The sequence below is a fragment of the Primulina eburnea genome, chromosome 7, assembly GCF_022965805.1.
Source record: "Primulina eburnea isolate SZY01 chromosome 7, ASM2296580v1, whole genome shotgun sequence".
In the NCBI taxonomy this organism is placed as follows: domain Eukaryota; kingdom Viridiplantae; phylum Streptophyta; class Magnoliopsida; order Lamiales; family Gesneriaceae; genus Primulina; species Primulina eburnea.
The window spans coordinates 8,562,181-8,578,605 of NC_133107.1; the positions used below are offsets into that span (position 1 = coordinate 8,562,181).

Consider the following 16,425-nt stretch of genomic DNA (forward strand, 5'->3'; position numbering starts at 1 on the left):
AATGAACAAACTTATTCAAACGAGTTTTTTTTTTTTTTTTTTTATCAAATCGAGCTCTGAATAACTCTCAAACATTTTGGTTCTTTTACCTCCATATTAATTTTGCATTTTTATTAGTTTTATTTTGCTTGACATGGTAGCAGACGCATCGACATTTCCAGTTCTATGTTACCAAAATCTAATGTCATATCAACATTGTCTGATTTCGGCCACGACATTGTCTCCGACGTAATAAGAACAAAAATCCAGAAATACAAATTCATTGCCGTAAGACCTAAGTTTGACCTGTTAAAATATCGAGATCCAAAATAGGTTAACATATCCAATTAATTTGACTGTTTTTGCTTTGTGTGAATGATAAAAATATTACATTATACTCTTTTCGTCCTAAATAATAAATTTGTTTTCTTTTTTTCCCGCACAAATTAAAATTTATTGTGAAAACACAGTTTTCAAATAAATTTTTTATTTTCGTCATATTTAGTTTATTTAAATAATAGTGATACGTTTTTCAATTATTAATTAATATGAATATATTAATTAATAATAAAGAAAGATGCTATCGAAGATAAAACCTAACCAACATATTTGAGAAAACAAAAATTGAAAATAATATTATAAAAATTTGTGTGAGACGTTCTCACGGATCGTATTTTGTGAGACGAATATCTTTTTTAGGTTATCTATGAAAAAATATTACTTTTTATGTTAAAAGTATTATTTTTTATTATGAATATTTGTAGGGTTGACACTCACGAGAGATTTACCCAAATTATATTTAAGTAACAATTATTTTTGGACAACCGTAAAAAATTATGAAAATTCGACCGATATTTAGCACGTACGAGGGAGAAACCTAAATACATCTGCTCCTACGTGAAAATCACTCGCTAACACTGGCGAGTAGGCGGAACTCGGAACGACAACTTTTGGCGGCAACACTTGAGTTTGTCATTTTCGCAGTTCGTCACCATCCGGTTTCCAGTATAAATGAATACTGCTCCTCCCTCTCCAGGCTCGGACACTAACTGCCATTTCTCTCTCTCTCTCTCTCTCTCTCTCTCTAAACTTCAGAACTTCTCTCTCTGAAATTTTACGAAACTTGCATTTATCTCGTCTTAGAGTTTTATTTTTGCTTTCCAGGAAAAAACAGCATGGGAGCTACGTACCGCGACGACGAATTCGGGAGCAACTTCTCCGGGATATCATCGGCCGACGATCGAAGGTTTTCGAAGCACGTCCACGATAATGTCCATGGCAACATATATCTCGATCCTGTATTTTTCTAATTCACCTCCATTTTTTGTTACATGCTTGGATACTGTTCGTTTCATTGAGCTTGAATTTTTTTTTCTTTTTATTTTGAGGAGAGGAATTGGAATTTGTATATTTTGCTTTGAATTGGTGAAGTAAACTTCGTCCGGCGCTATTCGTATGGACGCAGGTAGTGTAATTGCGGTATCACGATGAATTGATGCATCGCATGTGTATCAGCAAACTCTTTTTGAAAACTCGATTTGATTTGTAATGTTATCGTTCGAATGATAACGAAGTGAAGTTCCTCTCGGTATTACGTGTTTAAGTATTTGTGTGTGTAATTGAATGATTTTAGTTTTCAGGAAAATATCTTAAATCGGTTATTTCTTGTGATTTTTAGTTTGATGATTTGATTTCATATTCGGAGTTGTAAAGCTCCAGATGTAGTCTGATCGTCTGATTACGTTTGAGTAATAAAAATATGAAAGGTTGTCAATGAAAACAGAGTGAAGCATGGATAAAACTGCATCGTTTCATATTTGCTTATTTATTACTTTGTCATCAGTCGAAAATTTAATTACAACGTTCATTTATTACTTGCTATCATTTATTTCTCATCCATATTTTTTCACACTGCATTCAGCTCTCTTTGAAGTTTATTGACACGGAACAGTTTCAGAGGCAAGTCACCCTTTTTCTGTGGTTGAATTGTTATTTTCTCATTAAGTTGAATGTGCTTCATTGTTATTTTTCTTTATGATTCCATCTAAACTTATTTTCTGTCGTGTTCCTTAATCTGATGCAGACTTCGTGATCTGAAGCAGCTAGGTGAGTTTGGAATCTCTTACTTTATGAACTTGGAATTTAGTGTTAAAAATCATTTGGTTGCACTATATTTTAAAAAGTAAAGAAATAAAAGAATGAGTTCAAATGATGGAACCATTGAATGCGCAAAGTTGGGATGAAGTTCACACACTTTATACCAATTGTCATGCTTCGAATCGTTTTTGGAAGCTGGTTTACCTTAGTCTTCATATTATGTTTAGGGAGTGGTGATTCTGGTCTCAATGCTCATATCGACAAACAGATTTAGTTTCTGATTTTACCACTGTGAATTATAGTTTCTTTCGAAATGGGATAGTATGAATGGAAAAAAAAAAATTGAAAATATCTTGGCTATGGCATAATGCTCAATTGGTCCATTATCATGAATGCTTAAGATTGGCAATTGCTTCATAAACGATTGGATAAAAGTCTCTAAAATTGAAGTTTTCTCTATCTATGATGACTGGTGAACTGCAGCACTTCTGTTGGTTTTTCTTCATGTATGAAATTGTCTTAGTCGCGTCTCCAAGGTGTTGACTTTTACCTACTGAACTTGAGATCTGTTTTGTTCATATATTGCGAATACATAAGTAGCATTGAGATCCGTAATCAACTTAAGCATTTTTCTCCAGGTTTGTCATACATGGTATATCCAGGAGCTGTGCACTCTAGGTTTGAGCACTCCCTTGGGGCTTATTGGCTAGCTAGTGAAGCCATAAGCAGATTGAAAACCTATCAAGTAATGCTTCACGGTCAGATCACTGCGGTTGTGAACATATAACCGAGAATGATGCTTTATGCTTGTAATCTTTGTAGGGCTTGGAGCTTGGTATTGATCGGTTTGACATACAAACAGTAAAACTTGCAGGTAAATCTAATTCATCGACGGACATTCACCTTGTTCCAGTGATGACTCTAATAATTTGTTTCCTTTGCTAATTATGCATACAGGTTTACTCCACGATGTGGGTCATGGGCCATTCAGCCACACGTTTGAGCGCGAGTTTCTACCAAGGGTTCTCAATGACCTGACATGGTTATTAGATAATTAGTATTATAATTTCTATTGTCTCTTTAACAATGTTTGCAACACGAACTATCTTCTCTTTGCATATTTGATTAGTTTATGGACATGCATTTGTCATCTGCTATTGGTATTGGTCTATTAATGAAGGATGTGGGGAATTATTTCCTTAACCTTATGCCACTTGAATGCAATATGTGCGTAAGCCATAAAGAAACATTGGATAATGTAGCTAACATGCTAAATAAATATGTCTAGAATTTTTGGTTTAATTTTTTAACTTCATAGTTCTCACAAAACCTGGTGTGGATAATCACCATCTCATAATGCTTGGAAAAAAGATGTTGCTTATGATATCTGAAGATATCTTCTGTTTAAATTGATTTACTTGATAAATAGTATAAAATTATCTAAAAGTTACTTCAGAAATATTCACATACCTGAATTATTGGTAGAACATTTGATTTAACAATCCATTTTGTCATGAAGTCATCTTTTTGCCTTCCTCTTTTGCATAGGAGGAAAATATGAGTTTCGTTATCTTAAATTGGTTAGTGTCATTTTTATTTTTTCTATTCGAATTCTGAGACACCCTAAACATCTCAGAAGATTTAATGTGAAATATGACTTTTATTACTACTAAAGAACCAGAATTCAGGTTGGTACTGAGACACTTGTCTGTGTTCCGCCGTAAATACTTATCAAACTAAATTTTGAATAACCTTTTCAGGTCTCATGAAGAGATGTCTCTGAAGATGATAGACTATGTTGTTGATGAACATAACATTGATATTGAATCAGATAGTCTTAAGAAAGTGAAGGTCTGATCTCTGATTGTTGGTTTTGCACTTTTGCTTAATATGTTCACTAGGTTCATTCTTAAAGATAGAATTTATTACTAACTAAAATTTCAAAGTTCATAGGAACCACGGTATATTCTGCTAATTTATTGATTCTCTCTCTTGTTCTCAGGAAATGATTACTGCCTCCGAGAATTGTACATCAAAAGTAAGTCATACAATGGAATGGTTTACTGGTGCCTTCGTACAAATTTACGTATTCATGCTCCTTTTTTCATTGCAATATCAAATTTGTTATTACGTAGAGTTTCAAGGAAAAGCTTTTCTTGTACGACATTGTCGCTAATGGACGCAATGGCATTGATGTTGACAAGTATGTCCCCATCTGCACTGAGATCAGTTTCAACAGCATAACGATTAAAGAAGTATAACAATGAAAATGTCATGTAATTTTAGCAGTTGCTTGGACTAAACTACCACGTATCTTCAGGTTTGATTACATTGTCCGAGACTCCAGGGCCTGTGGTCTTGGCTGCAATTTTCAGTTTCAAAGGTACATGCTTGATACTTCAGAAAGCTCATCAAATTCATACTATACAAATTTATTAATTTCAAATAAACCAAAGCCATGCAACATTTCCTATTGCAGTTGGCTCTAGTATTATTCTGAAGTTAACATGCTCAAATCAAAATAGTGCCCTAACTTTGCTGCCACTAATTGCAGGGTATTAGAAACCATGCGAGTGATTGATGATGAGATATGCTATCGTGCTAAGGAGTGTCAGTATTTATTTTAATTGCAGTATTTTAGTGGTTGCATATGTGACTATCTTATGTTTGAGCATACATTCAGATCTCACCATCCACAAACTATTTGCTGCTCGGGCAGATCTGCATCGCACAGTCTATACACATGCAAAAGTAAAGGTGCCTGGTTACTTTTATAATTGTTTTGTGCCAAGAGATTTTACCCTAAAGTTATAAATTTGATCTGGAATAAACAATTTTATAATTGGTCCTTTTCAGGCAATCGAACTCATGTTTGTTGATGCCCTGACAAAAGCAAATGATATTCTACGTATTTCATCCTACATTCACGAACCAGCTCTATACTGGAAGGTCCCGTGGGATATTGTGGATAAATTTACTTATATAATCTTCGTAAATGTTGTTTGATTGCTTATGTTGTCCATTCATTATGAACTGCAGTTAGATGACTCAATATTGAAAACAATTGAAACTTCTTCCTGCCAAGATCTGAAGGAATCTCGAGATCTGGTCCTCCGCATCAGGAGAAGGGATCTTTATCGGGTACATAAGGATGAAATCAGGGGTGAAAGGACATTAAAATTTTACATGTTCTTTTTTCTTTTTTTAAAAAAAGAATTACACACCATTTTATTCAAAAATTTTGTTCATCCCCAACGAAACACTCTCCCGTGATGTTTTTTGCTTCTTTAAAGTCTTTTATCTATATATATATATATATATATATATATATATATATATATATATATATATATATATTATTTTTTATCACTGCATCACCTTGGCTGTGTGATTTATGTCATGTGATGCTGTACTTATCTTCTCAAAATGTTTTTGCAGTTTTGTAATGAGTTCTCTGTTCCGAAGGACAAGCTGGATTACTTTAAAAATATCACTCCTAAAGATATAGTTTGTTCACAGGTCTGACGATAGTTCAATTAACATTCAATCGGGAGGATCAATAGTGTTGTTGGTTGATTAGCTTTTGATGTAGAATTCCAGCAGGCAAACCATAGACGAGGAAGATATTGTGGTGAGCAATGTAAAAATAGATCTGACCCAAGGAAAAAATAATCCACTTGAAAGGTACTATAATCAGATATTGCAAAAGATTATTGCTGACTCTTTCAGACGGTTAACTCTTGCGATCGTCGAAATAACTTTTCCTTTCCTTTGTTCCTGTGCTCCCTTCACCAGCATCAGCTTTTTCAAGGTACTATTATATTCACAAGCTTTTAAAATGTTAGTGTTGTGATTTTTTACCGTGCATTTATGTATTTGGAAAATTTTATTCTTACATCATCACAACAATGTCTCTCTCTTCGCTTCTTGCTAAGCTAGCAAGTGATTCTGATCAAAAGAAAAATTAAACCAGCAGTAATTCTTTTCAATAGAAAAATATTTTCCTCATAATTATGCTGGTTCAGTTGCAAGCTTTTCCTATGTCGCCACAACCAGCTTTGAATTGTTCTAGGGGGCGAGCAGCAGCAGTAGTTGCCCAACATGTGGAAAACTGGTTGCAGCCACTTAGAAATTTTAATCTCCCACTGAAAATTCCTCCTGAATCTCACAAAATAATAAAAAAAAAATCCCATTCCCCATTCTCAGTAAAAAAATTGCTCAAATTTGATTTCACATAAGTTTAAATGTACTGCTGTATGCATGATGTTTGTCTTCTGGCCTTGTCAGGATTTTGAGAGCGATGAGAAATTTGCTGTTAAAGATGATCGGATCAGCCATTTGCTGCCCACATTTTATCAAGATATGATCGTGAGAGTTTACTCAAAGAAACCTGACCTGGTAATGAATGGGAAACCATATCCTCAACTGAGAACCTTAACAATTTTGCATTCAACCTTCACCTTATTCATTTTTGTCCCCGAAAAATCTTGCAGGTGGAGGCAGTATCTGAGGCCTTTGAAAATTTCCAGGTGAAGACTTATGGCATGAAGGCTCAAGTCCATGAAACTCCTGAGAAAAAGAAAAGGAAGAAGATCTTGAGGTATCGTTAGCTCCACCGATGCTTCGCTTTGTTGTTTGCCAACCGTTATCTTGAATGTGCATATAATAATGTTTGTATATATTGATTTTGATTGTGAGAATGGTATCACAAATGTATACTGTCACTCTTTCCACGACGCTAATTTTTCATCGGGTTTTCTGCTGTAAATACAGTTCGTACTTTGTTCAATGTGTTTTTTGTTCAACCGTATAACGCCTTTAAGTGATGAGTAGTGCTCTTTGTTTATTAACCAGCTTCAACTTGATCCCTAGGATTCAGAAAACACCTATGCTGGATTGATCCATGCATGCTGTTACTGAAAATAAAAATAATAATATTCATGAATTCGTTTCTCTGAAAATGAATGTATCCTATGCTAGTTCTGCGAGCATTTGCACGATAGTTCGAAATATGCCGTTGGTCAAATATCTCTTTTGTCTGTATCCTCTTATTTATTTTATTTATTATAAATTCAGCTTCAAATAAGTAAGAAAAAGAAAGGCCAAATAAAGCGTGAAATTAAAAAGATTATAATATTTCAAATCTTGGCCAAAAGAAGGTCATTTTTTAAAAATTCTCAAACAGTTGCCGTATTTTTGCTCGTGAAATTTGAGCTGATATTGTGCTTCATATATTTTGTTTATGAACACCAAAAGACTCGTCATAAATACCACACTCAGAAAGTCAGAATAGATGGACTAAAAAGTACGGTATAACGAAGAAAGGTAGATGAATCGATATAATTATACGGACGACCCAAATGTGAGTGGTGTGTATTTAACAAATATTGAAAACATAATTTGATTTTTTTTTATTCTCTTCATTCTCCTGTCGGGCCCCTCAACAAGGAGCAAGCATGAATTACTTCCTGAAACATGTTTTTTGAACTTGGTGCGATAATTCGTAAAAAAAAATTCGTACATAAACTCTATGAATCAACCGTTGTCTAGATGAATGGGTACTCCCTCTTAGTAGGAAACCACGTATATATCAAGCACTCGAGATAGCCTGCAAGCGGCGGGCTAACATGTACAACACCAACCGGGACACCGGGAGGAAGCAACAAAAATGGATGCTTTATTATGTTGAGAAGATGATGCAATTCCATCAAACAATACATATGTGTGTACAGAATGGTTAGCAACATCAGAAAGCCTCGAGCACATTAATTTTGTCCCGATTCCCCCAACTGCTCTATATGTTCAATGACTCCCTAAAATGTACACAGGCATACATCTCTCTGCGAATACTATTATCAACTAGATGATTCTACCGAGTATCTAACTTTAGTACTTACCGGGATTTTGTTATCTTCCATCCTGTACAGATATGCACGTTTCAAAATCTTTAAACCAACTCATCACCTCTATGCCTTCTCATAGTTACATATATTGTAGATGCCTTGGAGCCATAGAAAAAGCAATACAAACTCCAGTTTTGATATGTTATCAGTCGAGTAGTTATGTCCAAGCTAGTTTCACAGCAATTTTTCCATTGTTATGCCATTTACAGCGGCGGCTAAGGGTCTGATTTGCATTTGGCTCCTTCAAAAGCACGCTTGAACTCTTGTTTGAGTAGATCCAATATTTTATTTCTCAAACTGGAGGCTTCCTGTGGTATGAACCACTGCCTGCCAAACTGAATGAAAATAACAATATCGACAAAAACATTGAGTGCAGAAAAAATGAGTGTGTTTATTCAGAATAAAGTAAAAGAAGAGTAAATACAGAAATTCATCGTACAAAAAAGTAGAGTGACAAAAGTACCATTGTCAAGTCCTCCTTCTTCAGCCTGTCAGGGGCCTTATCTAGGAAGCGTTCCATAAAGAAAAGAACAAATACGCCGCAGTCATATTCATTTCTTTGTTGTGGTACCTTGCATTGGGAAAATTAAAGAGAGAAATAACACACTAATTTTCTTGAACATTTGAATACTAGTGTCATGGAAAGATGACGAAAGATATGGCTAAAAGGTGGCCGCATATAGAACTCTTTAAGCAGCGTTAGGAAACCCGCCCTTTTCCTATCAAGCAGAAGAATACTTGAGAAAAAATGATGCCATTTCCCTCGAATGAATTTGAAAGTAACAAACGACTAAATGGTGGCAAAGATATATTTAAGGCTGAAAATTACCTCAATTACTTTTTCAACGATTTTTCGAGATAACTTTTTCCAGATTTTATCTGCTATGGGAATTTCAGGAGGCATTCTTTCTCGACTAAAAAATTTCCACTCTCCAATTAGGAAGCTGCAGACCAATGTACATATGCACAAGTCAGTAGCAAGATCATGGGTATAACAATATTATTGTTAAAACAAGGATAGCAAATTTGCTATGTGGCCAAGAGAAACAATAGGGTACTGATACAAACTCAAAACAGATTATACAAGAAAGTGTAATTTAATTAACTAAACTAGAAAAATTACATAAAGATAATGGTCAATCCTCAAAAAGAGTGTGGCCACATAGAGCAGAAAATATTCCTCGCAGAATAATCTTCCCTCTACCTAGCAACTTCCAGCAACGTTAATTCGAAACAAAAACTACCTTTTCCCCCAAAATAAATAATCCCCATCTTTTTTATATGCTATTTCTATAAATGCCCTATTTGGACCCAACCCACTACCCCTTAACCCAAACTCTTAACAGCTACACACAAACCCTCATTGAGTAGCCCCTAAACAACAAGATCGTCGTGACAGCAAATTCACAGATAAGTGGCACATCATCCCTGTCTTTATCTGAAAATAGAGGGTTATGGTGATAGCTAAATATCATGAAAACCGTAATTAGTTGTGCCTGATGCTTAAGCAGGCTTGACTTGATTGTAGAAAATATGAAAAATATCCTCCTACAAAAAGTCATTGTCTGGCTCGTGGGATTAGATGCTGAATATATATAAATGACATAATCATTTAAAACTCTAATCTTTGTAGAAGTTGAGCCAGTTAGATGAAACAAAAATAAGAATCAATTAATATCTATTTTTTCACACCAAATGATGCATAAGGTACAAAGTCGCAAATAAATTCAGTTGCGGCTAACTTAATCTTTTAACATCACCAACCATAAGGAAATCCGCCTATTTAAGCACATTAGGCAATGAAAGGATGACATTTCATTAACTCCAACTTTGATGAAAACACATTTCTACATACGTAGTCACGGAACATGAATAATTCTAGCACGGGTGAATCTCCAAAATATGACGATAGTTTTATGTGTGGGATAGTACATTCTCTTCATACCCATATCCAATTATAAAAGCGTTTTGATCAGAAATCATGTTTTGAACTGCAACATAACCTAACAAAATTCAAATATCTTTTCATTGTATAAATTTGTAAGCATAGGAGAGGGATTACTTATTTTCCACCAAGAGCAAGCCACTTTCATTTACAGAGCCAACAAATTATATAGGTCTGTTCCAAGCAGTAAATTCATGATAATACATATTTTCATACTGCACACTACAAAAGAAAATTATCATTCACCAAAGATAAATTCTGCCACTCTCCTTGATGTACTCTTATTTATATTGTTGATATCATATAGGTAACATCCAATAGCATTGGTTAGCAGCTAACGGCTACGAAACATGTGAGAGCATTTGGCTAGCAAATACTGTTAATTAGTCGGTCCCATATGATTAAGTTCCACTGACCTCTTCACATCCTCAAAAATGTTACTGCTGGCATGCATTCCTAAAGAATCCAAATGAAGTATGATTGGTCCTGATTCATCTTCTTTATCTGGTATGCAAATAATAATCAAGCTCCAATGAAGACTGCAAAAGAAAGATGAAGCAAATTAAGCAGAGTAAGAGAGGAACAAAAATATTTAGATTGAGGCCAGAAAAGAATGCAGTAAGTTTAGCAGAGACAAGAACATGCATGCACTCACGGTACATAAAAATGAAACTCAACAGAAATATAAGCAATAAGCAATCATAACATGCACCCAGCAGAATACGGAGATGCTTTGAGAATGACTCAGAGTAATAACAGAAAAAGGGATGAATGAATAACACAAATAAATCTTCCAGCTTTCATAGGGTAGTAATACAAGTTCCCCAAACAAAATAATGGCAACATGATAACCGATTTCTATTTCAATAAAACGGTTCTTCATCGTTCAGGGCAGGACATATCTCACATCTCTACTAGCTTGAGCTCTTAGATGCCGTAATCATTCAATATCATACCATAGTTCATAGTTATTTAGGACGCTAAGGTACTTTGAAGCCTGAGACGCAAGACAAAACGCGCGCTTTATCGAAGTAAAGCGCATTTAGCATAAATTTTAAATTTCAATATACATAATGTCATTTATACTATAATATTATACAAATTAAATATTTTCAAAAAGATAGTAGACATCATAAATAAAAGTTCATTAATAGATAATGTAACATAAATCATAACCAGAAAGAAAAATACTTTAATCATCTAAAGTTTATTAGTAAATCATAGTATATTAAGAAAAAACTTCATCCTCCTCAACTATATCATCGTTGAATAATGATTAGTCATGAGCATAGAAGAAATTAGTTTAAAAGTTTGCATAAAAATTACATTATCATATAAATCATCAAATTTATCATCATACTCCTCAATTATATCATCATAGGAGGAAGATCACAATAAAAGTTTGAATAGAAGAACATATGAACTTTCTGTTTAAAAAATCATGCACAAATGAGTGACAATAGGGGTTTTTTTATCATTAAATAGCCACGGACTTTGCTAATTGGGCTTCAAAATTGGTTGAGTTCAAGTTAATTTTTATTTACTTACAAAATATTAGCTCACTTGTTTAAAGTGCACGCTTCTGCACCTCTAGGAGCCTCGCAACTAGGCAGAGGCGCACGCTTTAAGCGCACTTACAAGTGCAGCGCCTGGGTAATAACCCAGCACAATGGGTGCGCCCCGCTGGGCCTGTCACCTAGGCGCAGCCAAGCGCACGCTTTTAATAACTATGCCATAGTCGGACCAGGTTGGAGGTCCTGCATTGAAATCTCGCCACACCTATTTCCATATGCAAGCTTCATATAAGAAGACCTTTTATATATGAAGGGTGTATAGGAGGCAATACATTTGAAAATAGCAAATTTACGGAATTTAAGATTCTAGATCAATAAACTGATCTTCACCATCAAAATGACAAAACTATTTCAAATTCAAAGGATATGGCATCCATTGTTATTAAATCACGATTTCTTTGTTTAGATGAGTATAGAACTTTAAAAGACATCGCAAGGGAGCAAAAAACTTGGGGTTTCACAAATACCTCAATGTTCATAGTATACCAAAAGAAATGCTAATTTTAAAGAGAGGCTATAATTTCTAGCTCTAAAAAGTTCACAATCAACAATACGCTACTTACGATTCATGAATAGGTAGAAATATGTATGCTTTTTCAAATATATTTACACCTTTCCACCACCGTCTGAACTTTACAAATGAAGTTTCCTTGTCAGCCTGCATCAATATAAACATTAAATCTGAATGAAACAACTCATGGGAAAATATAGCATTTCATGTGAAGTTTTAAAAGATACACCACCAAGTACTTCTATCACAAATAACCTTCTAATATCAATAAATTATCCCAATAGTTTCGAATATTCAGTAGCAAGAGAGTCCTTGGGTATTAAAAAAAACAATATGCGAAGAACAATAGTTTCTCACAGACAGCATGCTACATAGTTTTTAACAAAACTTAATAATATTCTCCGAACTGATTCTTAAAACTAAATGTTTTCACTTCCAGAATTCGGTTACAATCAAGTGACTCTAAAAGGTTTCCCTCTGCCCTATGTAACACGCACAGAAGAGGGAAGATCAAACATCCTCTTGTTTGATGTTATGCAAATAATGCCAGTTTTCCTCATGTTGTATACATCAAAACATTGATTGAAGTTCCTGTGGAAATTGCAAAAATCAAATACAACCAATCTCGAAAAGTCTTGAATGTAACAGTTTAAGAAAAGAAATAAATCATTACCTTGGATAGGACATCCCGTTTCAACTTCTCATAGAAGTAAGTATTAAAAAAATGATAATCACATCTTTCTGAAGCTTTCGAAGATGTTGGCTTCTGCAGATACCTAACCCAAAGGAGAGCAGTGAGTAAATAATCACATAGTGCCAGCACAAAGGCGACCCTATGATGATATAAGGGCGCAAAAGTTCTCGATCATCCTTCATCAAAAAATGAGACAGAAATTCACTAGCTCTTGTGGGGAATCTTGATCTTGTATCCACTTACCTGATGTAAAAGTTCATGATCGTTGATGACAAATAAGATTCGGGAGTCAAGCATTGCATGTCCGAGTAGCAAATTTCAATTGCTTCAGGATCATCCCTGTTTTCGGAAAAAAATTAATTTAGAATACATATATATAATTTATTGTTCGAGTCAGGAAATCCAAGTATCTCTGAGATATGAAGCTGCAGCACATACAATACCTTGAAGGATAGTAAATCTTGGTATCTCCGATGCTGAAATAAATAAAATACAGGAATTAAATACATACTGATTATAAACACTCAAAGATGGCCTAGTTGATGCAGAAACAGACAGAAACAAATGAAGGTGCAAATTAAAAGGCTGGAGGATTACCTTTGATCCGCTTGGTCTGTTACTTCAGTCTCGAGTTCTTCCTCATCCACTAGGACAACGGCTTTTTGCTGTAAAATTAATGTCCAATTTGCATGTTAAATTGTAGACAGGTTCAAAAAATGCACCAACTTTATAAACAACAATATATGTATACATTCTAGCAGTAAACAAACAGAGGGTAGAACCTCAAAATTCTTCGAAATGCTAAATACATTTAATATAGTCTCAAGAATTCAAAGGATATATATAAATTTAGAAGGCAAGCCAGAGAATTGTGCAGAAAAGGCCAATGGATTCGCTTCGTTAAGGTTAGTGGACTAATTGCAGAGCTTAAAATGATGAGAAAAGAACAAAATATGTAACTGCACATAGAAATATGCCACTGATGAACTAAATAGATCGGACTTCAGAAAAACTAATCAAAGGATTGGCAATATTTATTGTTTTCTTTCCCAAACGATATGGATGTGTAAACTTCTTCCATCATAAGTAGATTTCAGCAGTGCAGTACAAACTTTTAGTTATCTGAGAACCTTTACAAATTCCTACTTGATGCATGTGATTTCAAATTCATCAATACAACAGAAGAATGATAATTTAATAATGTGTCTTATACGCTCAAGATTTCCCAGAATCACGAAGGAAAATGGAGCACCATACAAAAGCAATTGCAGCATGACATAAGAAGAAATTCTAATTCAAACTCGGATAACTTACATTGTTGCGCTTGGACACATTTGAAGAACGAAAACAAGGAGCAACTTCCCTGAGAATAATGAAGCACAAGGTTAAACACATCCACCATGCCATATAAATAAGTTGTTTAATAGGAAGAAAACATTACAAATGGTCATTTAACATGATCAGAAGACAGTAAAAATCTTTACGGCGAAATGAAAGAAAACAAGATAAAATCACAAAATACACTTACTTTTTTGAAAAACTGCCGGGCATACGTCCGTCAGAATTGTGAGGTGAAGGTCTAGAAGAGTGCCTTCCCAGTTGCTTACCATTTGATTGGGTTGGTTTATCAATATTTACCGAAAGATAGACTGGAGATTTAAAAGGTTTTTTCCTTGAAGGAAAATCCATCCTCTCAGCATTCCAGAACTGAGGTTGTCCATTTGCAATGGCATTCTTGTTATCACAGTGTTTTAAAGTGGCTATTTCTTCTTTAAAGGACTCGGTTTCCCCAATGCTAATCTGTCATGTCAAAAACAGATAAAGCGCCATGAATTTAAGCAAAATCATTCAGGAGAATTATGCTAATAACATAACAAAAAACTGATACTTTATCATCCATTTTCCCGAAAAAACGTTTTGCAAATGAGGATTTTGAAGCCGGTGTTGACGAGGAAGTTCCAGGCGACGTGCTATCCATGGCATCTACAAAATTCATTTAATTTTCAAATATATCATCAAGAACAGATCAGTATAAGAAATACGTAGCATGAAAGAAAGTTGTAATAGTGCCCCGCCAGTGATAATTGTTTTTATAAGTTATACACTTCCATTATGGAAGTACTTCAAACTGTCTGGATTGGAATTACCTTTGAGCAACACAAAAAATCCAAATTGATAGAAAGTTTCGAGACTTACTTTTATATTGATTCATTTTGATAAAAGTTACAAATCTGAGAAATTATACATCAGACAACCTTACCAATACAAGTCAATTCATCACATGCTGGAGTGTCCTTCTTGCACTTTTCATCATCCTGTAGGAAATGTCATCGCAAACTAAGACAAACACCCTCCCAAAAAGTAAACCAAGATAGTAAAGAGAAAGAATAGCCAGAAGCCTTTGAGAATTCAAAGTTTTATATGACAAATCATAAATGGCCTACCTACTATAAAGTCTGGCTAAAGCCAAGTTGCTTCTATTAAAGCATGGCAATAACATTTAGAAAACTACCATTGGCAACCCAAGTTGTGTGAAATTGTAACAAATATTACCTCTTAATCCATAAAATCACATACAACCAACTATTTACTCGTTTAAAAACACTCGAAATCAAGATGTCCCTAACATACACAAACATAAACCGTAAAATTAAGTTCAAAACTCCATTACCTTTATGGTTCTTTGTTTGTAATGTTCACAAAAGCATATTTGACTTAGCCAAAAATCACACCAACGCATCACTCATCAGCAGCTAAATTGCTCGAGTGAAAGCACTCATACACCACAATTACAAACAATGAGGCATCCTTTATAGTAAATTTAGGGAAATAAATAAATCCAAAGGCAAAAAACATCACAGATAAAAAAATAAATAAAAATCAAACCTTCTGAAGCTTTCTCCGCTTGAACTCCGCTTCGTGAATCATCAATCGAGATCGCAACTTTTCGCCACCGTCGGGCAATCTATGGGCCGGACCTGAAGCGAATGCCATCATCCTCATAATTGAATCACTCAGTTCCTTATTAGACATGTGCCTCACTTCAAAGTCCTTAGATGAAGTCTCATCCTCGTCGTATATCTCCAAGGACCACGGCTTTGGTGTCTCCGCTGCGGGGATCACCTTCAGAGGCGGAGGCTCGTCATCGATGCCGTTTTCGGGGGGCATTAGCTTGTTCCAATCGAGCACTAGTGGAGCTTTCCGCTTCCTCCCTCCGCCCACTTCCCCCATGCTTACTGTGGCGCCGGAGAAAGGGTAGTCACCGGTCAATTTTGGGTCGTCAGAGTACTTCAATTTTGGAAATGCTTTTGCGCAATGCTAATGATGGCTACTCCCTATTCTTTACTCTCTTAAATTAAAAACAAAACATTTATTTTAAAAAATAATCAAATTAATTATTTTTCTAAATTATAAATACAAAATTCACTACATTTTTTTAAAAATTAATTTGATTAAAAAAAATTGAAACTACAACCTCTCCATCCCACCCACGTTTTTTTACCTATTATTATGATTATATTTGGAATTTACTATTAGAAGTATCTAATATGTTCAAATTAATTTCAAAAAAAATTAAATTGGTAATGAATTGACGATGAAATGGTGCCATTAAATGCAATTGAAATGAAAGTAAAATTAGGGGTAGGTTTGGCACACAAGATGCTATTATATTTTAATTTTCAAAATCTTTTATTATAAATATAAATCCTTGAGCCTTTTCC

General features: G+C 34.6%; 2 protein-coding genes across 4 annotated transcripts; one reads left to right on the forward strand and one right to left on the reverse strand.

The window, feature by feature from the left end:
* Positions 1 to 894: 894 nt before the first annotated feature.
* Positions 895 to 6,859, forward strand: LOC140837138 (uncharacterized). Of its 2 annotated transcripts, XM_073203181.1 has the most exons (19): positions 895 to 1,277; positions 1,901 to 1,938; positions 2,063 to 2,085; positions 2,715 to 2,821; positions 2,899 to 2,950; positions 3,034 to 3,118; positions 3,837 to 3,927; positions 4,079 to 4,114; positions 4,212 to 4,279; positions 4,397 to 4,459; positions 4,631 to 4,686; positions 4,760 to 4,833; positions 4,933 to 5,025; positions 5,116 to 5,217; positions 5,515 to 5,595; positions 5,669 to 5,760; positions 5,872 to 5,887; positions 6,364 to 6,474; positions 6,570 to 6,859. In XM_073203181.1, the coding sequence occupies exons 1-19, from the start codon at positions 1,155 to 1,157 to the stop codon at positions 6,684 to 6,686; spliced, it is 1,428 nt and encodes a 475-aa protein (XP_073059282.1). In that variant the 5' UTR covers positions 895 to 1,154; the 3' UTR covers positions 6,687 to 6,859. The 2 variants fall into 2 exon arrangements, with proteins under 2 accessions (XP_073059282.1, XP_073059281.1); XM_073203180.1 differs by having other exon boundaries at positions 5,669 to 5,887.
* Positions 6,860 to 7,725: 866 nt separating this feature from the next.
* Positions 7,726 to 16,039, reverse strand: LOC140837140 (ubiquitin-like-specific protease 1D). Of its 2 annotated transcripts, none has more exons than XM_073203185.1 (14): positions 15,375 to 15,572; positions 14,964 to 15,018; positions 14,592 to 14,686; positions 14,232 to 14,503; positions 14,018 to 14,066; positions 13,301 to 13,368; positions 13,147 to 13,179; positions 12,947 to 13,042; positions 12,683 to 12,785; positions 12,062 to 12,156; positions 10,341 to 10,463; positions 8,809 to 8,923; positions 8,443 to 8,550; positions 7,726 to 8,314 (listed from the first exon to the last, which is right to left on the reverse strand). In XM_073203185.1, the coding sequence occupies exons 1-14, from the start codon at positions 15,441 to 15,443 to the stop codon at positions 8,195 to 8,197; spliced, it is 1,401 nt and encodes a 466-aa protein (XP_073059286.1). In that variant the 5' UTR covers positions 15,444 to 15,572; the 3' UTR covers positions 7,726 to 8,194. The 2 variants fall into 2 exon arrangements, with proteins under 2 accessions (XP_073059286.1, XP_073059285.1); XM_073203184.1 differs by lacking the exon at positions 15,375 to 15,572 and adding an exon at positions 15,590 to 16,039 and having other exon boundaries at positions 7,730 to 8,314.
* Between the last annotated feature and the right edge of the window lie 386 nt (positions 16,040 to 16,425).